This window comes from Trachinotus anak, unplaced genomic scaffold, assembly GCF_046630095.1.
Source record: "Trachinotus anak isolate AG129_WGS33_773 ecotype Australia unplaced genomic scaffold, CSIRO_AGI_Tana_v1 ptg000010l, whole genome shotgun sequence".
Classification (NCBI taxonomy): Eukaryota; Metazoa; Chordata; class Actinopteri; order Carangiformes; family Carangidae; genus Trachinotus; species Trachinotus anak.
The window spans coordinates 17,782,454-17,807,271 of record NW_027273861.1 but is presented as its reverse complement, the minus strand read 5'-3'; the positions used below and the strand labels follow the sequence as shown (position 1 = coordinate 17,807,271).

Below are 24,818 nucleotides of genomic sequence, written 5' to 3'. Positions count from 1 at the left end.
TGTAATTAACTGTATAATTAGCTTAATTAGCTCTCTGGTTGAATTATGCAATGCTGATGTTTTGACAAGCTAGATATGCAAGCAAGTTATTCAGGGTCAAAATGTGTGAGTTGAGGCTGGATTCAGCCAGTCAGAAAGAAGATGCATTGTTTATTCAGACTGTTGACATTTTCCCTTATGCTATGAAAATGTTTGTGCTTGCACAGACAAGATGAGCGAGGTAAAGACTGCTGGGCTTATCTTCATCTGTTTTTTGCTACTTCACGGTAAGGACAAAAGAATTTGGGCAATTTAGTTAGGAAATTGGTCAATTTTGGTCAAGTTAGGACAATAAAAAATGATGATGATGAAACCTATTCACATGCTAATGTTTGATGAAACTTTAAAAATGATTTTAAAAAAAAATACAAGCTAAACTAAAAACCAAAGAAACTGAACTACAATAAAATGTTTGTGTTTTATTATGATGATGATTTTATAATATGGTGACAGTAGCTTTGAATTTGAGACATACCCTACTGTACATATGACCGCATATTTACAGGAGTTTTGTGGCACATTAATGAAAACTGTCATGAGATGTTTATTAACTTTGTGAAACAGTAGTGTTTTTGTTTGTTTGTTTGTTTATTTAAAACTTTCAAAAAACAAAATATGTAACCATAAGTTACTGTATAAAGCTGAGAGAAGTACAACATAGGTTAAGACTGAGGGTGCCCTTTAAATAGCAAAAGTCTAACTGAGTGGTCATGGGCATGTTGGTCTTAAAATGAGGTGTGGTGCGTCAGATTCTATTCTGCATAAGTCCAAATCCTTCCACACTTACCAACTATTAATGGTAATTTTGGTTGTAGTTATTAAAATTGATTTTAAAAAATAGTTCCAAATTGATAGTATATTTTGAGACTGAATCAGTGAATTGGCTATCTTGTCCCTTTTTAGGGTTAATATCAAAGATACTTTGATATTAATTGAAGTTATTATTTAACATTTTAATATTCGTTTTGTATTAAATCCTGATAATAATCTACCTATTCATATTACAAAATAAACATGTAAGAATGAAAACACACATTGTGCAGTATCTTCATTGAAAATATGAAAACATATACAATACTTAAACAGTACTTTCATAAAAAACATGACAGAGACAGCTCTTCATTTAAGCCCCTATAGAATATTCAGCCCTACAAAATGTCCAGCAACACTATGATACACTTTTCTGTCAGAAGAAATGGAAAGTAAATGAAAGAAATATATGGTGCATAGCTGAAAAATAATTTAGAGCGTAACCTTAGATTTTATTGGGATTTTAAACATTTTATGAAGTGTTACCCCACTATTAAGCATACAGTGAAAGATCTGCCAAGCCTGTGAGCGAATAAGAAATCCTTGATTGATCTCATTAACTAAGACTTCTTCTCTCTTTGAACTCAGGTTTTGTTGCAGCACTGAACTGCACCAGCCCAACTCCTGAATCTCTGTTAAATGCCCTTGAGAAGGAATTATTTCCTAAAAAACTGCTGCGGCCCGTAAAAAGGTTTTCAGATACACTTAACGTAACCATCAATATTGCTGTGGTGGGAATTTTAGGAGTGGTGAGTCCCTGAGCTACATAAACATATATTCATGCCTGCACATGCACATGCATAGATTTTCAACTAACTACACTGTAACTGAATTTTATTCATCATTAATAATCATAAATATGTCTCATCCATAGAATGAAAAAGCCCAGTCCCTGACAACATTCATATGGCAAATCATGGTAAGTTTTCAGAGCACTGACAAAACATTAATTACTTTTCTAAAATATTCTTGAAACAAAAGTGTAGAGTTTCATTCTGAAAATGAAAAAGCGCTGAGATATACAGTAAGGCGAAATCAAATTGAAAAACACATGCCAGATTTTTAATCAGACTGCCCACTAATGAGTGGTAAGGTCATCTAAAGGATGTGTAGGATGGGATGGGATGAGATAGGATAGGATGAATGACCATCATTCTTCACCACACAGTTGTGGCAACAACATACTAAAAATGCTAGCATGCTAGCATTCTTATAAAAAAAATAGACTCAAATCTCTGAGAGAGGGTCGTACACAGGGGTTTAAATGGGCTGGAACAGTATGGAACAGCATTACAGCACCTTAATTAACTTAGAAGTAAATAAATGTGATTGACAGTTTCATACATGTCCAGCAGGTTAAATTACTACTTATTCCACATATTTGTGCAACATGAGCAAGAGAAAAGAGCAGGTACAGAGAAGCCCCTATCCGCAGATAATCACACAAAGCAATGTTGCTTTTGCAAAAATTCAAAAGAACTTAAAGTCTTTGGACTGGCCCTGTGGATTTTCTTTCCCAGCCCTTTCTCTGTGCCTGTCATTCAGGGTGCACAGCATGCATGTTCTGGGACAGGGCTCCCTGGCTTGTCACCCCTACTCAATCTAAGGGATGACCTTAAAACCCTCTTCAACTTAAATTTCAAAAGGACAGACTTTTCTTTTAGAAAGTCTGCCCTGGGCCCTGCAGTCAAGAGGACATTCAGGAACCATATGGTACATAAGTATTCAAAACAGACACTTGCACAAATGCGTCCTCTAACGGATGGGCCCGGTGTCACAAACTTTCCCAGAAGCTTGCCCCTGACTCTTTCTCTGGGGTGGCTCTTTAGGGTAGGAGCATGGCTAGTACCCTTGCACATGAGCCTGGTGTGGAGGCTTAGAGCCCCAGGGTCTATACCTGGCATACTTTTAGTTGGATCCATAAACTGTTGGTTCCGGTATTTGTTCTGGTATTTGTTGACAATAACAAATAGGTAATTGTTCTGTTTAATTTAGGAGTGGAATATAGAGGGACTGAGCTGGGATGAGAAGGAATGTGGAACTAAAAGAGTCTCCATCCCTCGGGAAAAGCTTTGGGTCCCGGATGTCCACATCTCCGAGTTGTGAGTTAAGAGAATGTTCAGTAGTCTGTGAACTTGTTTAACCTTCAACAAAAACAAAAAGAATCAAACCGCTACGTTGTTTATCTTTTATGCTCATTTTGATCAAATTGCTACCAATTTAGAAACACTGTAAACAGCAAACACAACAACTGTACCCAACTTTAAGTATTTGGTGGTTTAATTAAGTATTAGCTACATAAATTAAGGAAACAAGTCAGCTGAGTGGAACATCATCAGTATCCTTTTAAAGAATGTATGTGCAATTAAAATGTTTTCCATCATATTCTCTTCCAGCATGGACGAGGACAAATCTCCAAAAACTCCCTATGTCTACTTATACAACACAGGTCGTGTTTTTGATGATAAACCGGTCAGAGTGGTCAGTTCCTGCCGATTAGAAATCTATACTTTCCCCTTTGATTTCCAAAACTGCTCTCTGACCTTTGAACCATACTTACACTTTGGTAAGTCTGCCCAGAAAACAACACCAACATAATAAAAACTGATCTCAGTCCACCTCACAGTTTCATTAAGTTAAGTTAAATTAAGTGCTTAGATTACGAAGAAAATTGTCATTTGAGTTTAATTACGTCTAATTAAGTTTTGCATTAAATATGCATTTCAAAATTGAGCATTTAACAGAAATGTCAAATTCAGTTTCAGTAGAATCAAATAAATTCATTTAGTTATTGTTGGCCCTGAACTTCTATAAACTTTCACATTGACAGCTGAGCTCTACTCATTTGCAGAAGACCACAAGCCACAACCACAACAATCTCACCGGCTAGGCATCAAATATGAACAATTTGTCTTTTTATTTTTCTTCCAGCTTCAGACATAAAAATGATTCAAGGTTACGCAGCTGAAGCAATTCTGGCAGGGTCCAGAAGAGTGATACAGACCAGAGGGGAGTGGGAGCTTGCAGATATCAAAATAACTTCATCTACGCTGGAGATATCTGATGGAACCTACTCCGACATCACATTCTATGTGAGCAGTTTTTTTTGTCTTATTTTATTCTGCATTTTGCCACATGTTGAAAAATCCTCATTGACAGGGCACAACCTCCCACCTCAAGGGAGGAGCTTTGAGTGGTAGAAGAGGTCAATATTCCTTGCAAAGGTTTCATTGATCAATGGTAATATCATTTATATCATTAATATCGTCATCATGTCTGGCTTAAACCTTCAAGCTTTGTACCTGTGTCTCATTTCATCAAGATCATTTTGAGACGTAGGCCACTTGTCTATGTGGTGAACCTGCTGATCCCCAGCTGCTTCCTCATCACGTTGGACCTCTTCAGCTTCCTGCTGCCTCCACAAAGTGTGGACAGATCCTCCTTCAAGATGACCCTCATCCTGGGCTACACCGTCTTCCTGCTCATGATGAATGACTTGTTGCCTGTCACTGGGGAGACAACACCTCTCATGAGTGAGTGACACCTATAAGTCAGTGACATGTGCTGGCTTTTATAGATTGCTTTGCCTGGACATCTTCACCTTTCTGCACTCCTTCCATGATGAAGAATTATTAGGATTATTCCTTTGATCTGACACTTAACATATCAAATGCAGCATAGAGGAAAAATATTTAAAAAAAATAACTTCTATAGTAACTTTCAAAATATTTGCCATTAATTGATAATGACACTCATTGCCAGCCTCAATGTTGTTAACCTTTCCTGGCTCACTGGCCGGACTGTGGTAGGGACGCAAAGGTGAAATGCAGGAAGTTGCTTTGGGTTTTGAGCAGTTGTAACACCCATGAAAATGGGAGGTAAATTACATGACTGATGCAAACAGGCATCAGATCCTTTATGGGACAGAAAGCTGTTCTGAGATCATGTAAAGAGATATATCACTTCCACTTTGTTATTGTTCTAAGTGATGTCTATTTTAAGCTTTAACTGGTCAAGCACTGCTTGCCTTTTTTGCCCTGACAACATTCCACCTCCATCCACCTATCATCTACCATGTACTGCTTATCTGTGCTCAATATGATAACTTCTTCCCTCATGAAGTCTGAACGAAAAATATCTCTTATTTCTGAATGTTTTTTTGTTTCCTGCAGACGTCCTGTTCTCAGTCAGTCTCGCTCTGATGGTGGCCAGCCTGTTGGAGACAGTATTTATTACTGCTATCCAGTTCAGCTCCAGTCAATACAGTGCAGTGCCTCCCTGGCTCAGCGTCCTCGTGTTACAATATCTAGCCATTGTCGTTTGTCTCCCTCCAAAAAAGAAGAACAACTGCATCACAGTATCCATTCCCCCACGTGCTGCAGGTATAATCACATAACAATCATGATAATTTTGACACTACTGATGGTGCTGCATCTTACTGTAATCATTTTGATTAAATCTCATTCAAAAAAGTTCCACATAATAGGTGTAAATTGAGTGTTACAATTCATTCTTTATCTTAATCTTGGAAATAGTAGTTTGTCAAAATAATTTTGGCTCAAAGTGCACTTACTATCTGATACCACCAGAGTGTCCAACTGCATCTAATGCTCTTCTTGAACGAATGGAGTTTGCTCAGTTGTCATTAGGTGGGTTTCCATCCACCTGTTTTTAAAAAAGGTTTTCTACCTTTGGCTGAGGTAGAGAATTATTCTGTACAAGCAAAATGCGACAAAGAGCAATGGAAACACACTTTGACAATTAATCTTGATGTACGTGAAGTACATCTTAAACGTCCAATGAAGCTTCAGCTCCACGAGAAACATCAGCAGACAAAATCAGATCTGTGTCCAGTGATGAAGAAATTATAGCTTTGAATTAATCAAAATTAATACATGAAGCAAAAAGAAATGCCAAATTGCCATCATGTTTGCTATATTTTTGCTATATTTTTGTTTGACAGGCACTCTTTTAATGAACATGTAGTTGCACTCTCTTCTTCTGCAATGGTTTGATAGCACTGAAAAATTAGCAACTAGCTGTTTATCTTGACAAACCAACTTCTAATTTTCAGCTAATGGCAGTGGACCGAAACACACCTTAATTTACATTTTCATTTGTCATTTTTCTCAAAATTTGGTTAAAATTTGCATTACTTACAAACCCACTTTGTAAGTGGGTTTCCACCTGAATAGAAACCCACTTCTGCACCAAAACATTTAAAAGCTCTGGAAATAGGTGGTAAGATGATCATGATTTTCTAATTTCTCACTGAATAATTGTTTCAGTCATCCATCTTATTTCCATCTGTCAGAACTCTGTCTACACAGACCACCTAAGGGACCTGAAGCTTATTTTTACACTCTTCCAAGTTTTAATGTTGACGCTCAAGATCAGAGCTGTAAAATTTTACGTTGGTTTGTCAGCCAAAGTTTTTGAGTTGCTATGATTTTGTATAATGTGCTTTGATTGCTTAGATTTTTTTATGTTTGTTTCACTGTTTGTTGTGATTACCTTGACTTTTTAAAAGCATGTGCTACTTTATGCATCACAGTGTCACTCTTAATTTTTGACAGACACAGCAATGAATAGCAGCGTCATCTATTCAAGAGCTTTTCAGAGCATCTCTGGTGGTACACCTCTAGAGAAACCCCCTCCAGAGCTGGCCCTGGATGAACTGAGGAAACTAAGCAGAGATCTCAAGGCCATCCGCCTCCAGATGGACAAACATTTCCAGGGGAGTAACACCTCACAAGAATGGCAAATGATCGGGATGGTCATTGACCGTCTTCTGTTCGGCTTGTACATTATCTTCATCTCAGTCAGCTTCATCACCATCGTATCTCTCTGGATCTGGAATAAGTCATTGGAGGGTTGACTTGGCGGGAGAGTTAAATCACACAATTATATTCATCATTAGCAATTTGTGGCAGCTCACAAATTAATAACATGTGGTAGTTCTCAGTTTTCTCAATGGTTCATGTAGAAGATTCAAAATGTGCTGTGTTTTGTGTTGTTTAATTTAGTTTTGTTGTGTTTTCTATATAAGGTTTATGTTAAATGTTAATATTTCTTGGTTTCAGAAATCTCAGGGAATGTTTTTTGTCTTTCTTCTCTGTATGTAAGGAATAAGGACTGAGGATTTTATCCAGCAGACTGTATCTAGCAAACTACTTGTACAGAATCATTAGGAATAGGAGTGCTGTTTTAAATGTGTTTTAATTTGTATAGGTACGTGGTAGGAAATTCAGTTAAGCTAGGTTTTATTTTCCTTTTCTTTAAAATAAATAAAGACCTCTTAAAAAATTTTGAGTAAGTCATCTTGGTTTTATTTATTCGATTTCAATTTGTCTTTTTTGTTGTTATTTGTAAACTTAAGTCACAAAAACAATCAATCCTGCAATAAATACCAAAATCCATAGACAGCTGGTTTGTGACACTGAATCACAGATTTCTAAAACAACATAAGACTGAATCAAAGCACATTGTTCAACAGCAGAGAACACAGCAGATCTTAACTCCCAGAGGTGGAGGTGTTGAAAAATACAATGGATGAGTGGTTACCAAAGGTGTACAACAACAAGTTCCAGGCTGTCCAGTGTGTGTTTATGAACCATCTGCATGTATCACAGTGTTTTGTATGTTTTGCATCTCTATTCATTCAAATCTATTCATTGTTTGCAATAGAATTCTTTATATTTTATCTGGATCAAAGCTTCCACTAAGTGGTCTGTAGTCTTCCTGGGATCCACAGCACTCTTAAATCAAAAGTATGAAAGCATCCTTTTTTTTTAAGCTTGAGCTCTGTATTAAAAGGAAATTTAGTATATCCGCAATGTAATTAGTTCATCGGGCAACTGAATAGACATATTCCTATTTGTAATTAGTCCAGTTGTTTGTTTATCGTAGTACATGTGTTTGTGTGTTTTTACATGTATGTCTGTGAGCACTCATCTTACCTGGCTTGCTTACACGGTTACATGATGTGGGCTCATCTGTGATTTGGGTACAAAAAAGCTGGTTCCTTTTTAGTTTCTGCTTAGGGTTTGGGTTTGGTTCGTGTTAGGTTATGACTTGGTGTTAGGCATGGGGTGGTTGTGGTTATGGTTAGGTTAAGTCTCCAGAGAGTTCATCTTAGTCATTACAATCCCCCATTAAGTTCCAAAAACAAGCATGTGTGTATGTAGACTGCCAGCAGTCAGCTCTCCTTGCTTTAGTCGGTGGTTGTGGAGGATATTTGGTCCATCAGAAACATCCAGCATGAGTCCATCTCAGCGGAGAATCAGCATCATCTCAGCTTTACTCTTGATGTCAGGTAAAGATAACCTAGCTTTATTCACTACTTTAGAGTTTGGAGTTATGTGTGCGTCGTATTTTCCAAACTGAAGCATGTTGACCTCTGCAACTGAAAAAAATGCATCTTTCTCTCCATGCAAATAATAAGTAGTGCTATAATTATTTTAATAATTAATGCAGTAGTTTATCCTGTTTCAGGTTTAAATGATTTTTACAATGTGATAATGTCATCATTTCCATCTTAGCCAAGCAGATTTGAATTGACTCTTATATTGCATATGAGGATGTATAAAACCCTGAAAACATTTATCAATCCACCAAATTTCAATATTTATTTATTTCTCAACTGATGCAAGTTGCAAGTCATGCCACATTCTGTCAAGGCACATGCTCAAGTTTAAGAACACTACTGTCTACTGTCAAACCGCATTTACCTTATGCCATATAATATCTATGTCATAACATTAATCAATGCGTCTGGTTGTTTGGTTTCCAGTTTAATTCAAATTTAATAATTTAAGTTTAATAATTATATATATATAATTATTATATAACATTTAAGTCTGGAATGATATTCTATTTAGTGTCTTAATAAATATGTTATCACTGTTTAATGGCATTTTAATTGCAAAAGTACTGCATGAGATTTATATAGTTTAGTATAGCTTTATACATATGAAATAGCTCTTAAAAACTGATAATGGGAAAATGTAAAAGTGCAATTAAGGCGTAATTAAGCAAAAGTTTTTTATAAACTTCATCCCTCTCTCGTCAGTGTCTCTATGTTACAGTAAACTGTCCTGTAAAGAAGGCCACAGTGGTCCAACCTATGAGTCCATGCAAGCTGTGTTTGACCTGCAACCCTTCAGGCCAGCAGTGAACCTCAGCAATCCCACCATAACCAACATCTCCTTCACCCTGTATGCTGTCCTGGGTGTGGTGAGTTTGTCAACTAATGCTCCAAGAAAATATAACAAGCACTTAAATCCAGAATAAAGAAGTATTCAGAGAAATTACAATGTTAGTCTATATATTTTACGTGCAAACACTCATCACTGCAATTAATTTCACTGATCATCATGTGTATTGTTTCAAATCATTGCATGTTTTATTTAACTCCCAAGAGGTAGCGATCAGCTTCACTTAAGTTCTACCTTTTGTTTACTGTAATTTTAGAATGAGAAGACACAGATACTCACTACTTTCCTTTGGTTGAGGCTGGTAAGTAGCATGGAAAGACAATAATGTAATGTAATCTGACCATGTGCAATTTATCATTTGTCTGTATCCACAGCAGGAACAAGTATTAAGATTATAAAATGACAAATGACAACAGATATTTAAATTTTCTGTTGGAAATTGAACTGTGAATTGTTTCGGATTATTTCACTGCAGTACTGGCACCATGAGTTCCTGGTTTGGGACCCTGATGAGTGTGACGGCGTCACCAGGATTTCTCTCCCTGTGAGGCAGCTTTGGTCTCCAGACATTATTGTGTATGAATTGTAAGTTCAATTCAGCTGTACAAGTTTTTTTTTTTTTTCATCTTTGATAAATCTCTGAGGGTCTCGTGTGCACAAACTAAATGCCTAATCACACAGTAGTTCCTGCCCTGAGACAGACGGGTGCACTTACCACTCATTCACATCATATTAAGTGACAGTGAATTAAACTAGTAAGAGCAGATTCTGGATAGAGCATATGTAAGTGTCACTGGTTCATGCCTCGCACCAACTCGCCAACAAAGAACCATAATGCCCAATATGACAGTTCAGAGGTTCAGAATCAGCAATATACTTCCTAGTTTCTTCAGACCCAGAGAATTGGGGGAAGTAGATGGAAGCTCCTGCTCAGACTGGCTTGGGATATTTCCAGCTCCCTTTTCAGTGTTATATATATTCCCTGTTGAAACAGGTGAGATATTCAGAGTCAAGTCAAGACAGCAGAAAATTTGCATGAATTGAGAGAGTGATTTCACCACTTACTTTTGATTCCCATTGGTCTGATTTAAATACTATCTCAATGAGTTTTTTCTGTCATTGTGTTTCTGTTTATTTCTTTTACTTCATCCTGACTCCTCCATCTCCAACCCTCCCAGTGTGGATGATGACGTCTCCCAAGCTTGTCCTTATGTTTATGTCAACAACACGGGTCACATCCGCTGGGACAGGATGCTGCGGCTCGTCTCAGCCTGCAACCTGGAGATCTTCAGTTTTCCATTTGATGTGCAGAACTGCACATTTACGTTTGGCTCCTACATGCACACCAGTAAGAAAAGCCTTCTTTAAAATGACGTAGTCAAAAACACACTCATCAAGTCATAGGCTACAGTCAGACACATAGAGCCTAAAGTAGGTCGGAAAATGCACCTTGCATTTATTCAAAATATTAATCACGATGGAATAGATGACGCTCACTTTACATTAAGCCATCTTATTTATTTAGTTTAGCTTGGATTGCAGAATAGAACTGTCTGGTTCCCCCACTCACTGTATTTTTCTCTTTCACAGTAAGGGATGTAAGGGTAAGTCCTGCCCTGACCTTCAAGGAGATATCTTACAACTCAAAGCGTTACCTTGAAGCCAGTGGAGAGTGGGAACTGGTGGACATACTGGGAGAGACATCCATCCTCCAGTTTGGGGTCGACGAGTGGGACATCATCACCTTCTGGGTGAGAGAAATCAGTTTACTCAGTGTTTACCACTCATGCATCTTCAAATATAACAACTGTAAACAGAACAGTGCGTGACTACAGCAAACAATGATGACAAATGCTAAAAGGAAAGTTTGACATTTGGGGAAACACACTTACTGCAAAAGTGCAGCTTTATCTGTAGCCTTATATGTAACATGCAGACATAATCAATATTTTTGTGCATCAAATGACAAATTGAAAACAATGTGGCATCATGACAGGCGTCTCTCATGGTGATGACCCTGCCGCTCCCTTCAACTTTATGGAGTTTTAAAGTGAGTTTCAGCTCATTCTTAAGCCGTCTGACAGTAACTTTACTGTTTTAGTTTGCTCTCACTTCTTTCATAGTATAATTTTTGGCTACAGGAAGCAGTGAGAAAGCTCTAAAAACGTACTGTCTGCAACCTAATAGGGCAACAAACAGCAGACAGACAGCTACTAGTTGGTGAACATAGTGGAGCATTTAGCAGATAAAGATATTCCCCTCAGGATTTGGTAAAGACCAAAATCAGAGCAAAAAGAGTGTGAATATTGCACATAGATGTCCACACAGGGCCCCACTTATATCCTCTGATGATGAAATTTACATCACGCAGTGGACCTTTGTGTACTCATGGCTGCAAAAAGTGTAACACTAGCCTCAATAAGCAGCCGTCAACTCTAAAAGGTGATGATATGTCAATGTTCCAATACATTAAGTTCCTTGCTGTCAAACACAAAAAAAAATCACTTTTCAAATTTCTGGATAACATGTCCACAAAGATGCATTTTAAGTGAACGCACCTTTCTTGTTCATTAGGTGGTCATCAAGCGGCGTCCAGTGCTCTACGTGGTAAACCTGCTCATCCCCAGCTCCTTCCTCATGCTCATCGACATCCTGTCTTTCTACCTGCCACCCCACAGTGTCGACCGCGCGTCCTTCAAGATGACCCTCATCTTGGGCTACACCGTCTTCCTGCTCATCATGAACGACCTGCTGCCCAGCACAGCAAACGGCACGCCCATCATAGGTCAGCGTTGATGACATGTAGAGGTGATAAAAATTTGCACCTGAGTTATTGGTTCCACCGCCACTAACGTCATGATAATTCATGGTGTACATCGCGATGTAAATTTGGTCACTGCCAAAACAAAATCAAGTTTTGAAACTTTAAATTTTCCCCATCACTTTAGAAATTGTGACAAACTACAAAACTGTCCAGCCCTCTAAAGTTGCAACAGCTGATTGACACAGATAGTAATTTCTAAAACTAATTGAAATTAAAAGACAAAAAAACTGTTTTTCCAAAATTTTTAAGTGAATGACAAAACTTTTACATCCCCAAATTTTTGTTTTTCTTCAGTATATTCTATGTTAAAGTAATCTCTGTACAGGACCCAGTGTCACATTGCTCCCAATGTGACAAGGCCAAATTCAATCATTTTATTGCGCTGCTTTTCACTATGTATCCCATACTGGTTCATTTCTGTTGCAAAAGTTTTGATTAAAAATAAGAATATATTTGCTAACAGTGTTGTTAAAGACACCTATTCACTTGATCTATAATCTCTGGTCCATTAACAAAAACATTCCTTGAAAAAAGCTAGCTAGTTAAAAAGAGACTAAACTAAAAAATGTTTACTAAAGAAGAAATATTGTAATTTGGGTCAATGGGCTGAGTTTTGGAAGCTGGAAATCTGAGTACCTTGCAAAAGAAATTGCTGAGTCAATGAAACTGACCAACAACTCTGTCAACCCTCTAAAGATACGAGGGAAACTTGAAATCTTACAAGTTTCACATATGACGTCTTTAATCTGTATCCTTCAATGTTTCAATCTGTCGTTCGATCTAGGCATCTATTTCTCAGTGTGTCTGGCACTCATGGTCATCAGTCTACTAGAGACAGTCATCATTACCAATGTTCTCCACCACAACTCCATGAAATACCAAGAGGTTCCAAACTGGGTGAGGGTGATTGTCCTCAAACACATTGCTAACCTCATCTGCTACCGCTGGCCAGAAGACGTCCGGCCCCCATCTGTACCACAGAAAGATAAACCTGAAAGCTCAAATGGCAGCCCAGGCCCATGGATCATCCAACCAGCCAGCCAGACCCCTGCCCAGCAGCCAACAAACAACGAAGGTACTCGTAATGGCACCATTACAGTCTATCATATTCCAGACCATTCAAACCCTATAAAATTATACATATATTAGAATTTGGCATCACAATTCCAGTTCAAAGCAATCTCCACCTTACACCATCTTACTCCAGATTTTTGTAAATCTATTACTAGGTTTGTGTGTAAAGCCCTTCAAGCTCCAACTTCATAGTAATTACTAGCTAGTTTCAAATAATCAACTTAATACAACTTAAGGAACATCTTAGGGAGCTAACATCTGTAGCCTGTCCAATAAAAAGCAATCAACTATGTAAACAATCATTGTAGCATCACAAGCTAAAACATAACTTCCAAAAATAATGTTTTCAAACAGCAGATGCAACAGTTTCCTTCCCATCACTGTTCCCCCACCAGGTATAGCAGCTCTGCCTGAACTGCAACAGATCTGTCAATACCTAGGCGACCTTCGTGCCCACCTCATCTCGCTGCAGAAGGAGAGCGAGCTGCAGGACCAGTGGTGCCATGTGGGATATGTTCTCGACTTCCTGCTCTTCCGCATCTATCTGCTGCTCATCTCCTGCTATGCTTTGGTCATCATCTGCATGTGGTGCATCTGGATCAGCCAGTCCTGACTGGACAAGGGCAGGAATCAATTCACTGTCTATTCAGAGGATGTCTAAATAAAAAAATGAAAAGTCATTATAGTCATTATATGACTATAATGACTGTATAATATTGATCATCATCAACAATAATATTTACTGTTCCTGTGTGTTATTTACTGTGTGTTATAAGCCAGCTTACTCCCAGCACTGTTAACCCCTCATCTCTTTTCTGCCTTTCTTCATGGAACAATAAAAATCTTAAATATCAAAGTGACCCAAAATTTCCTCCATGCCAAACTATGGAACATGATCACTGTTATAGATGGACATAGTCTGACTAGAATTTCAACATTTAGTGCTATCAATAAAACTGTCTAAGGAGGTAGCTACAACCTAAACTCTGAACTATAATTTTTTGGGAAAATGATTGAAGAAGCTGTTTTTATTAAATCAACAACTTCTTTAATGTAAATGGCTGTTGGACAAAGTTCATTCTAGTTTCCAACCATAACTTAGCATCGAAGTAATACTGAAAAGGTATCACATAACACATACAAAGCTTCTGATACTGGTGAATCTTTATACGGTTGCTGTCTAGAAATACTTATAAAGTAGGATTACCCTCCACCACTCCTACCTCCTCTAGAGTTGGAGGATTATCTGGTCCTCAGATGGTTCAGATCATATCTCAAAAGCGGGCCTATGCCATTACCGAGTGGGCCCCCTCAGGGGTTAATTCTTGGACTTCTATTATTATTATTATTTTTCAACCTATTGCATTAATTGATGATAAGATGACATTATTAATCTTCTCCGTTAATTATCAGAATTAATTTTCTTTCGGTTTCATTCCTTTATTGTTTTTTTGTGCGATTCAAAGCTCACAGAGTTGAGCGAGGGCCGCACTGAATTGATCAGTGATGGTGTTAGCATCATCACTGTCAGCATGTCTGCATACTGATGTTAGTTGTTGGGCAAATGTAGGTCACACAAAGCTGCCAGTCAGGCAGAAGACTCTTCATGTTTCGTTTCAGTTTCAGTTTAAGCTCAAAGTAAAACTGAACTGAGTTGGTGTAATAAATTATACCATTAACAATAGAAGAGGCAAAGAGTCATTTTCATACAGTTCCCTATAGGAAGCAAGTTGACACAACAATCAGCCAAGCACATACTTCTGTGTTGACCTCAGCTGCCATGAATTCAAGCGATGACGTTGATAAATATAACAAAAATACACCTGATGATGATTAAAAAAACCTGTTGTGCAATCCAAACACACATTATTCAAATACAGTTATCAGGCGAGTGGATCTCCACAAGCAACTGGGAGGTTGTGCTACCATGCATCAAACTCTAGAGTCAATATTGGCTTTCAGAGGAGGTTACACATTTCATCTTTCTAAATACAAATTCACGTTGCTCCAGATGATAGTCTCTCATATGGGGCAGACTTGACTTCTTTGCCTAATTATCAGAGGCACTTGAGGTAATAAAGGTGTAACTGAGGCTGAAAATGACAGAGGTAAAGCCCACAGAGCTCATCTTCTTCTGTTTCATGCTGCTTCACGGTAAGGCGGAGAAAAATTTTGACTATCCACAAAATAAGCAAAGATGATCTGTTAAAAGCTGAAGTTGGTATTTCTTAGGTTACTTCTTATCCTGTACAGCTGGAACCACCTTCAGATAAATAGTGCTGATTAAGTTTTATTTAAAGTTTACTTAAGGTTTGTGCTAAACTAGAAGCTAACATGAAATAAAATAATGCATTTTCCTACTTTATACAGATATACTGCATGTTATATGCAGCTATAAAATACAAGAAAATAAACAGGGTACATATGAATATATGGCTTCAGTTCCTTCACACTGCATAATACACATTTGACTAAATGGGTTTTATAACAGCCGCATTATTATTAAATACTGTTTCAGTCCTTGTTTCTATGAGGTATTAACTCATTATTACCAGTGTTTATTACTTCTTAAAGAAAATCAGGGGATGAATCTGTTTATTTTGGTTATTAAAGGATCAGTAAAATTATCAGGCACTGATATAACATGTAACTGATCTTCTAACAAGGCACCCTTTATAAAGGGTTATGCAAGTTGTAATTTAATTATATATCTAGTATTTTGCAAGCATTTTATTTTTAGGTCTTTATTGCTGTCAGTACAGTGATGGCCATGCAACAGAAGCCAGCTGCAGCTGCAATAATTTAATTTTATTGTATTATCTCTGGGCCATATGTTAATTATCTCATCACACTGCATTATAAGAAGATGAGAGGAGCCTGTGGGGTGGCCATGATCTCAACCACACCCATATCCAAATACTCAATTTTTCCAGTGCCCCATGCCCTGGTACGGCACCCAGCCACAAACATTCACTGCATTTATCTGGAAGTTTTTCAGGATAATGATTGCGTTATTGTGAGAAAACAACTTCATTATAAAAAGATAATTCACCTGGGATTTCAGGATAAAAGCTTAAAAAGACTGGTCAAATTGTGAAATCCTGATTTTATAGCTGCGATGTCATCTGACAAAATGACCAAACATAATTTAAAGACAAAAACTGTGACGTGTTCAGCTATATTTACATATAAAATGATAACTCAGAGAGAAAGTTAGAAGCAACAGAATATCTTTTTTTTTGTCTCACACACAGAGCACAGCCTCTGCCTGGGATCCACAACTCTCCCGCTCTCTCTGCTCGATGTATCAGATGTTTACTTATTCCTCTGCCTCCTTTAGTAATAATGACTCATGTAATTAAAATGTATTTGCTATAAAAGAGGTGAGGCTCAGGCAACCAGACTTGATAGATTGCATATAACATAGGTGTAGCCCTTATCTCCCTGGTTGGCATCCATGCACAGTCCAGCCATACGCTAGGTTTGAAAAATTAAACCAACTAAATCTAGCAACAATGCGCTAAGTTGGCAACGCTGACGGCCGTAAACACCTCCCTAAAAGAACCTGTTTTGTGCCAGAAACTCCAACACAGTAACGTGGCATTCAGCTGACTAGTGGTGGAAATATCATCACTCACTCAGTCAGTCAGTCAGTCAGTCAGTCAGGGACTTTCCAGATTATAAGATTCTATGGAAACCCTGACAGGCAACAGATTTTTCTAAGTTTTTTTTTTTTTTTTTTTTTTTTTGAAGCTAATTTTTCTCAGTGTTTCATTTTCATCTGTGAAAATAGATTTAAAAAAAGGCTTCAGGTCCTCATGGGCTTCTGGCCAAAAGGTTTAAAATAAAAATAAAGACAGAACTAAAATAATGAGTAAACTAAATCAATCAACATATAACAAGATTTGTACCCCAGTCTCTTAGGTGAACATCCTATGTATGATCCATTCTTCTATCAGAGCTTGGTCCTTGTGCAGACTTTGTCACTCTTTATACTATACACCTGACTTCCTAAAAGGTTCTTGGCAAAGCCTTCGCCAATTAAAATACATTTCTAGGCAAAAGAAGGAACATTAAATTATTATTTTTTTGCCCAGAGAGGCAAATGAATTTTTTTTTTTTCACCTGCTTTCACAGATGAAAAAAAGACTGATCCTGAACAAAATTTTGACTTGCCTTTCAGGGCTTCTGTAAAGTGCATTAACTATCTTGTGATTTTTGTTTCCTACTTTCTTTTTTTATTCTCAGGTTTTGTTGCAGCATTGAACTGCACCAGCCCAACTCCTGAATCCCTGTTTAATAGCCTTGAGAAAGAATTATTCCCTAAAAAACTGATTCGCCCTCTAAAAAGCTTTTCAAATCCAATTAACATATCCATCGGCATCACTGTGGTGGGAATTATAGGAGTGGTGAGTTTACACAAGCACCTTTTGCAATTATGCCTGCATATAATGTTTTAAAATACGTTTTTAACAGTCACTGATTTTAAGTCATAATTAAAATTCATTACCAGCACTAATTAACATAAAATACATTTCATCTTTAGGATGCAAAGTCTCAGACTTTGACAACAGTATTATGGCAAGTCCTGGTAAGTTTTAAGAGTGCTAACAAAACATCAATGAATTCAGCAAATTTGTCAAAGTCTGTAATTTGCAGATTGTACCTCTTGGATTTCTCAAATCAATCAAAGAGACTTATTCCAATATCATACATACACACCTATTAGTTTAAAATTACTACATTACATTAGTTTTGTTTTGTTTAATGTAGAAGTGGGATATAGAGGGACTGAGCTGGGATGAGAAGGAATGTGGAACTGGAAGAGTCTCTGTGCCTCGGGAAAAGCTTTGGGTCCCGGACATCCACATTGCTGAGTTGTGAGTGAAAAGGATGCTGTGTAGTTTGTGAGCCTTTTCAAATTATTGTACAAATCGGAGAAATTGTAATTAAAGTAAAAACCTGAAATGTTAGCACTCGGAGAGCAGTCATAAATCTTGTAAATCAAATAGAAGAGAGAGATAAACCTCCATGCAGGGATACAGTGTTGTGGTTGTCTGCTATGGAGGTTTTAAAAAACCTACTTTAACTTTAACCCTTTAAATCAATTATCTGCTAAAAATTATTACATTTACACATTTACATATTACATTTTTTTAAAACTCACTACAAAAACTGTATAAAAATACCAAGTCATTCTAGTTATGAATTAATTAGTTAATAGTTAAACTGTTTTGTAATTCTATTGTATTCTTTTCCAGCATGGACGAGGACAATTCTCCAAAAACTCCCTATGTCTACTTATACAACACAGGTCGTGTTTTTGATGATAAACCGGTCAGAGTGGTCAGTTCCTGCCGATTAGTAATCTACACTTTCCCATTTGATTTCCAAAACTGCTCTCTGACCTTTGGATCATATCTACACTTTGGTAAGGTTGCCTAAACAAAAAATAAACAGAAATAGTCTAATCTTTGAGCGACAACACACACAAAAAAATACAGTACAGGATAAAATGCAGCATTGTATACTACAAAATGTTGACCGGAGATCAACTCTGGCCTTATTGTGTTTAAATTTTAAAGGTCCTATGTGCAGCCTTTTTACCCAAATATTGCTAGCTGTTTCCTGTCAAAATCCTACAAAATGTTGAACTAAACCATTTAATTTAACCAAAGCTTCATGCCTCATTTCAATCTTTCTCAAACTACAAACTACACTATCACTTTGGGCATCTAATGACTCAAATCCAAACTGTGCTGTTAAATCTTACTCAAGCTACAGATGTAAGGATGGTTCCAAGCACCACCGCTGAACAGATCCTGCAGGAGTCCAGACAAGTGCTGACGACCAATGGGGAGTGGGAGCTGGCAGACGTCAGTATATCTAATGTTGCCCTGGTGTTAGACGTGGGAGACTATTCCGAAATCCAGTACTCCGTAAGCATTTTTGAACAGTTTAATCATCCTATGATCACTTATTTTGAATTAAAATAGCTGATCACACTATATAGGTCCTGTTACCATAGGAGAAATCAACATACTTATATATCTGCGCCTTGAGACATCAATCAAAACTGCAAGTTAAGAATCGAAATTTAACAAAGAAACAGCAAAATTCTCCTCCAAAAATTCTTTTTTTGTTTGTTTATTTTCTGAGGTGTGGCGGTTTCAGCACTATCCACAGTTTTTCCAGCTATGAGTGGCTTCTCCATTTCCACTGTGCACTGCATCAACAGCACACAAATATCAAGAAGTTTCTTAGCATAGACACTGTTCTGCGGGCTCTTTCTCATTTTTATGGTTTAAACACAACATGTATTCTCACAACCTGCTTTGAATTAGCATGTAGTATAGATTTTTGATTTATAGACTTTTGATTTGACCAACTGTCTTCGTGCAGCACTAATCCTTTAAATTAACGGATAACATTTATGACATTTGTAACAAGTAAACCTTATGCCTATGCCTGTAATACAGCCTCTGTATTATCATGTTTATTCCTGGTTCTGTGGTTAAGCATATAGACCTTCATGTTGGGAAACAACATTTACAGAAAAAAAAATTGTTAGCTTAATGGAGCAGAGAAAAGGTGAAATATCTAAATAATCAAAACATTAGTGCGTTTTTTGTCTGGTCAGAATCTTCTGATAAGAATGAACTCAGTATTTCTTAAATCCTGGCTACACACACAGTGTTAGTGATGAGGATGAACAGCATGCATCAGAGCACAGACTTTATCTGCTGAGAAACCCTAACCCTAACCCAAACAAAGTAACCAGGCTGTCTGTCCCAGATCTAACCAGGTTCATGGTTCTGATGCAGAATTTTTTTGTTTGCCAAATGCAGGAAGACCTCTTGGCAACTGACCTTTTCATAGTAATTATACCAGATACCAGATAATTTACTTAAGTAAAAACGTGAAGATGACTCCAATGACTCTAAAAAATATCAGCTTTTGCAGGATACCACGCTTTAGAAAGAAATGAATGTCCAAACTCAAACAATACTCTTAAGGCTGTGTACCTGTGTCTCTTCCCAAGATCATTTTAAGACGTCGTCCACTCCTCTATGTGGTGAACCTGCTGATCCCCAGCTGCTTCCTCATCACATTGGACCTCTTCAGCTTCCTGCTGCCTCCACAAAGTGTGGACAGATCCTCCTTCAAGATGACCCTCATCCTGGGCTACACCGTCTTCCTGCTCATCATGAATGACCTGCTGCCTGTCACTGGGGAGACAACGCCTCTCATCAGTGAGTGACACCTGTGATATTTTTACTCATTTTATTTCGGAGAAGCTTGAATGAACTTTGATGCTTCTTAATGAAAACTGGACCAGGACATTGTTTCTGGACAAAAATCTTGTTTAATTTGTAAATTTGTATTTTTTTTAATCCTGTAGGAGACCATTTTGATTTCAACTACAGTTTAAGTTTAATGATAAACCCTTTCTGCAGGGTTATTATAATCTGGCCCAATAATGAAGGTCACCAGTTGTAGCTCCAGCAGTGGTTTTCCACCATAATTTTCCACACATGCTCATTGAGACAGTCACATTTTAAAACCATGAGCGCCTAATTGGATCATTTGCAGTAAAAGAGAAAAAAAAAGAATCATCTTGGTCGAGCCTGAAAACATATACATATCACACATTAATTAAGAGTGACTGATGTTCCCTGAAGCTGCCATCATCTCCAATGTCCATCACAAATTCAAGCGCAAAACTCTGCACTTTCATTAAACTGCTTTTACTGTCTTTTCATTCGTTTGTACACTGCAAACAGGAACAGCTAATGGCTAATTCGGCATACTTTTAATATTTTACGACAGAAATAAGGCTAAGATGGCACCACTGAGATGTTTCCTATATTCCTTAAGCACTGCAATCTCTTCTGCCCATCAATACACAAATGTGCCATGTGTTTAAAACATGTAGACAAAAAAAAGTTCAACTGTATGGGTGATGGGGATGTGGTTGTCTTAGTTTTGTTTTAGGTGTGTTCCTCGGTGTCAGACTTCAAAAACCCCTTCACTAGAGGCCAGAGAGAAGATATTTTTTTTCACAGTTAATGTGAAACAGCACTTTAATATCTGCAGCTCAACCCTGAATAAGAGGGGTTAAATGAGTGTGTTGACTTTAGTGTTGACTTTAGTATCCTGGTTATGTTTTGGTTGTTACCAAGGCACACCCCTATGTAGATGACAATTAAGTGGACACTGCTGCAATCGTGTATTCAAAGAGATGAATAACAGGTTCCTCAAGTTTTAGTGTAAAGATCATTTCACACGCAAGATCATTACCAAGGTGAGACTGAAAACCACAATATCAACATACATGTGAAACATACAATATTTAATGAAAGTGTGCTGAACCCTCCCTGTTGTTGGTGTTGTTGTTTACTGCAGACGTTTTCTTCTGCATCAGTCTCGCTCTGATGGTGGCCAGCCTGTTGGAGACGGTGTTTATCACTAACATTCAGTTTAGCTCCAGCCAGTACAATGCTGTGCCTCACTGGCTCAGTGTCCTCGTGTTACGATATCTAGCTGTTGTTGTTTGCATCCCTCCAAAGAAAAAGAGCAACCGAATCACAGTCTTCCTCAACCCGTCTACTGGAGGTATTGTCATTATTATTACTGTTGGTTGTAAAATACTGTATATCTATTACTTTAGTTATTTATTCAATGAGCTTTTTCACCCACTTTCAAATGATTTTCTTCCATTCGTGGCAGCTATTGTTTCAGTAATGCACAACAAAGTACCTCGACATAATAATGATAATCACCCTTAACTTTGACTCCGTGTTGAAATTGTCAACCAGTCTTTAAATTTTTATTTGTTGCCAGTTTAACTGATTGGTGTTGAGATGTTGAGATGATGCACATCTGACTGAAGTTGGTGGGGAACTGAAGCATGTCCTGCACAGTGAACTTGAGAGCTTAGATCAGCATCACATGAATTTTGAATCCTATTTGGTTGTTTATTTTCCCCCTAAATAAAAATATATGGATATATAAACATTTTTGATCAAAATCATAATTCTCCACAATCTTAATGGGTATTCCCCCAGCGACAGCACACCATAACTTTTGTTTGGGAATCACTGTGATATGCACTGATTTCAAAAAGTTGTAGAACAGTTGAACAGATGAAAAATTTTTATGGACACTTGCCAGCCAAGACTATTTTACTTGGCAACTGGATAATATTCTAGGTACCATTTAGATTTATTATTTTCAAAATAAGGTGTTCATGATTAGTAGATCTATTTACATGTATTAGAATTCAAATATGCTGTTTTTTGTTTTTGACAGACCAAGCAATCAATACCAACCTCAGCAACATCTCAGTAATAGATGCTCAGGCCGTTCCTGATGATACGCCTCTCGTGAAACCCCATCCAGCCCTCTTGCCTGCGGAGCCAGCCCTGGAAGAACTGAGGAAGCTGAGCAGAAATCTCATGGCCATCCGTCACCAGATGGACAAACACTTTCAGGGGAGCGACACCTCACAGGAATGGCACATGATTGGGATAGTCATTGACCGTCTTCTGTTCGGCTTGTACATTATTTTCATCTCTGTCAGCTTCATCACCATCATTGTTATCTGGATCTGGAACAACTCATATGCTGTATGATTAATCATCGGCTTAAAATCCTGACTGGAATCGTACAGACCAGTGACTTTATATGTGTATATAATACAGTATATACAGTCATTGATAGAGAAAATCTACAGGAGTTTTACATACTAATTTCAGGAGACTGGTATTTGGAGACTTATACTTGTCAGTTTTTCTTTTAAGATCATGCAGAGCAGTGAAGTTTGTACTGAAATTCCGAAAAAGAAACTGAAAGGTTTTGTATTCGTGCTGCATTTCATTTAGATTCTTCTTGCATCAATTACCACCACAAATCTTGGCTCTGACCCAATACCCACCCTTGTAGGCTCGAGCACTCAGTGCAGGTTTATGCACTGCCCAGTAAAAGGCAAGTGTGTCTCACGTCTGAAAAATGCCAACATACAGTGCACTTAATCCATGCACACTTCTCCCAATACCGCTTCGAAGCAGAATGGTGTCCCACAATTCACCTGCTTCACACCAGTCCAGTTTTTGGCAATACCAAAAAACCACAAATGTCAAAAAGTTAAGAGATTTCCAAAGCCAATGGGCTTTACAAAATGTCATGGCGATCCCTCCAATAGTTGATATTTAACAACTGATAAAAAAGTAAGTAAGTATTAATTATATTATAGTAGAATTATTTATAATAATCTGGGTTTGCCTCTGAGACCTAACTGTGTTTTACATTTTGAATAAAATGAGATTTAATTTAATTAATTTTTAATTACACCATCGAACATAATGGTTTTATTGGGGGAAGAAAATCCACATTTGTCACCAGTTTGTGTCCATGTACATCACTAAATCAAGGGACAATTTGCATTTACTTTTCAAGAAATGTTATAAAATGTTACACACTTTCACATTTAAACTTTTTGACTATATTTGATGGTTGGACAAGGCTACATCATTAAAACCAATTTTTCTTGTTTTTATTGTTTCTTAACTCATTATTGTAGACAGTGGGCTGCCTCTGTACATCTACATACATATATATTTGGACTGATGAGAAAATTTGAAATGAGGTGAAAACACCAGTAGAAAAATTTCCCAGACACTCATCATTTTTAAGGTCACACAGTTTGCATTATGTTATCGAAGCTTATTAAAGCCACTGGAGGTTGATGTTCTGCAGAACTATGTCAGATTGTTTCCAGTAGATGGTGCTATTGGTCGATTGTTGGACGTTTTGGACACTGATTAAACTGTCTGTTTTAAGTATGTGGGCTATTAAAGTTATAATTAGTTTTGGACAGAATACACAAAAGCTGTCCACATAACTCTGTAATGCAAGTGTCCCATGGGTCATTTAAATTTATATGGATGATTCATTTCTTTGTGCTATTTCTTTGTGACCTGTTAGTGTGCTCATGAATTGTATGACTTCTATAGCCTTTGCAACAGAACTACATTATTATTATATTACTAGTTTCTCACAGAAAGTTTTCATTTCATTGGTGAAAGTACATTTACTCAAGCACTGTACTTAAGTACAATTCTAATGTGCATGTACTTTACTGTAATATTCTAATTTTCTGCTACGTTATACTTCTAATCCACTAGTTCAAGAGGGAAAGATTCCACTTTACTCCAGTGCACTTCCGTGATAAGTTTAGTTACTAGTCACAGATTAATAAGACAGGTCACAGTGACAGAGATTGTTTCTCTTCTGTCTTCTCCCTTCTCTGTACTTCATTGATAAAAATCTATGTGCAAAATACAAAGAGCTAAAAAAATGTTTTTCCTGTGTTCAGCATGTTTTAACAAAAAATAATGTCAGTGCTGCCTCACCGCTTTGTGATCATAGAACAATTGTACATTTAGTAGTTCATGATTTTGGTTACTGGAGATAATGAAGTTGGTTCTCCTATAAATCTTGTTGAAAGTTAGGGAGTATTGGATCAGGTTTTATCTGTCGTGTGGATTCTGTGGATTGCATGGTCTCCATCTCACTGTCATAATATTATATGTTTGGTTTTTTTTTTTGTTTTTTTTTACTGTTGGTCAAAACCCTGAAAGTGAACTAGCAGCTTGAGTTGAGAGAAAAACATAAAAGTCTCTTAAATAAAAAATCTGAGCTTTAGTTTAGAGCTGAAGTCAATTTATCTGCAAGTATTTTCATGATGAATTGTTTTAAGTCAACATTAAACTGCAAATTATAAACTGAATCTCTTTGATTTTGTGGTAGCTGAAAAGTCATCACCCCAACCATCTTCTATCAATAAAGACAAA

At 37.3% G+C, this 24,818-nt stretch overlaps 3 protein-coding genes across 4 annotated transcripts; all 3 read left to right on the top strand.

Annotated features, from left to right (window-relative positions):
• Window positions 1–4: 4 nt before the first annotated feature.
• LOC139627265 (5-hydroxytryptamine receptor 3A-like) lies at window positions 5–7,268 on the top strand. Its single transcript, XM_071488045.1, has 9 exons — window positions 5–266; window positions 1,438–1,598; window positions 1,724–1,768; window positions 2,845–2,951; window positions 3,246–3,415; window positions 3,781–3,941; window positions 4,172–4,382; window positions 5,022–5,231; window positions 6,426–7,268. The coding sequence occupies exons 1-9, from the start codon at window positions 212–214 to the stop codon at window positions 6,725–6,727; spliced, it is 1,422 nt and encodes a 473-aa protein (XP_071344146.1). The 5' UTR covers window positions 5–211; the 3' UTR covers window positions 6,728–7,268.
• Window positions 7,269–8,109: 841 nt separating this feature from the next.
• On the top strand, window positions 8,110–13,777 carry LOC139626396 (5-hydroxytryptamine receptor 3A-like). Its single transcript, XM_071486710.1, has 9 exons — window positions 8,110–8,164; window positions 8,873–9,084; window positions 9,322–9,366; window positions 9,541–9,650; window positions 10,244–10,413; window positions 10,656–10,816; window positions 11,640–11,850; window positions 12,674–12,964; window positions 13,359–13,777. Exons 1-9 carry the CDS (start codon window positions 8,110–8,112, stop codon window positions 13,574–13,576), a joined length of 1,473 nt encoding a protein of 490 aa, XP_071342811.1. The 3' UTR covers window positions 13,577–13,777.
• A 1,204-nt stretch (window positions 13,778–14,981) lies between these two features.
• On the top strand, window positions 14,982–24,811 carry LOC139627264 (5-hydroxytryptamine receptor 3A-like). 2 transcript variants are annotated; one of them, XM_071488043.1, is made up of 9 exons: window positions 14,982–15,117; window positions 17,212–17,372; window positions 17,510–17,554; window positions 17,737–17,843; window positions 18,225–18,394; window positions 18,742–18,902; window positions 20,006–20,216; window positions 21,370–21,579; window positions 22,276–24,811. In XM_071488043.1, the coding sequence occupies exons 1-9, from the start codon at window positions 15,063–15,065 to the stop codon at window positions 22,596–22,598; spliced, it is 1,443 nt and encodes a 480-aa protein (XP_071344144.1). In that variant the 5' UTR covers window positions 14,982–15,062; the 3' UTR covers window positions 22,599–24,811. The 2 variants fall into 2 exon arrangements, with proteins under 2 accessions (XP_071344144.1, XP_071344145.1); XM_071488044.1 differs by lacking the exon at window positions 21,370–21,579.
• The last annotated feature ends 7 nt before the right edge of the window (window positions 24,812–24,818 follow it).

Bases quoted from the DNA above. Each gene is read 5' to 3' on its own strand.
- LOC139627265 (XM_071488045.1), top strand. From the start codon at position 212: ATGAGCGAGGTAAAGACTGCTGGGCTTATCTTCATCTGTTTTTTGCTA. The intron at 1,599-1,723 runs GTGAGTCCCTGA...TCTCATCCATAG, and splicing joins TGGTGGGAATTTTAGGAGTG to AATGAAAAAGCCCAGTCCCT. The intron at 5,232-6,425 runs GTATAATCACAT...AATTTTTGACAG, and splicing joins CATTCCCCCACGTGCTGCAG to ACACAGCAATGAATAGCAGC.
- LOC139626396 (XM_071486710.1), top strand. From the start codon at position 8,110: ATGAGTCCATCTCAGCGGAGAATCAGCATCATCTCAGCTTTACTCTTG. The intron at 8,165-8,872 runs GTAAAGATAACC...AGTGCAATTAAG, and splicing joins AGCTTTACTCTTGATGTCAG to GCGTAATTAAGCAAAAGTTT. The intron at 10,817-11,639 runs GTGAGAGAAATC...CTTGTTCATTAG, and splicing joins GGGACATCATCACCTTCTGG to GTGGTCATCAAGCGGCGTCC.
- LOC139627264 (XM_071488043.1), top strand. From the start codon at position 15,063: ATGACAGAGGTAAAGCCCACAGAGCTCATCTTCTTCTGTTTCATGCTG. The intron at 18,395-18,741 runs GTAAGGTTGCCT...ATCTTACTCAAG, and splicing joins TGGATCATATCTACACTTTG to CTACAGATGTAAGGATGGTT. The intron at 18,903-20,005 runs GTAAGCATTTTT...TCTCTTCCCAAG, and splicing joins ATTCCGAAATCCAGTACTCC to ATCATTTTAAGACGTCGTCC.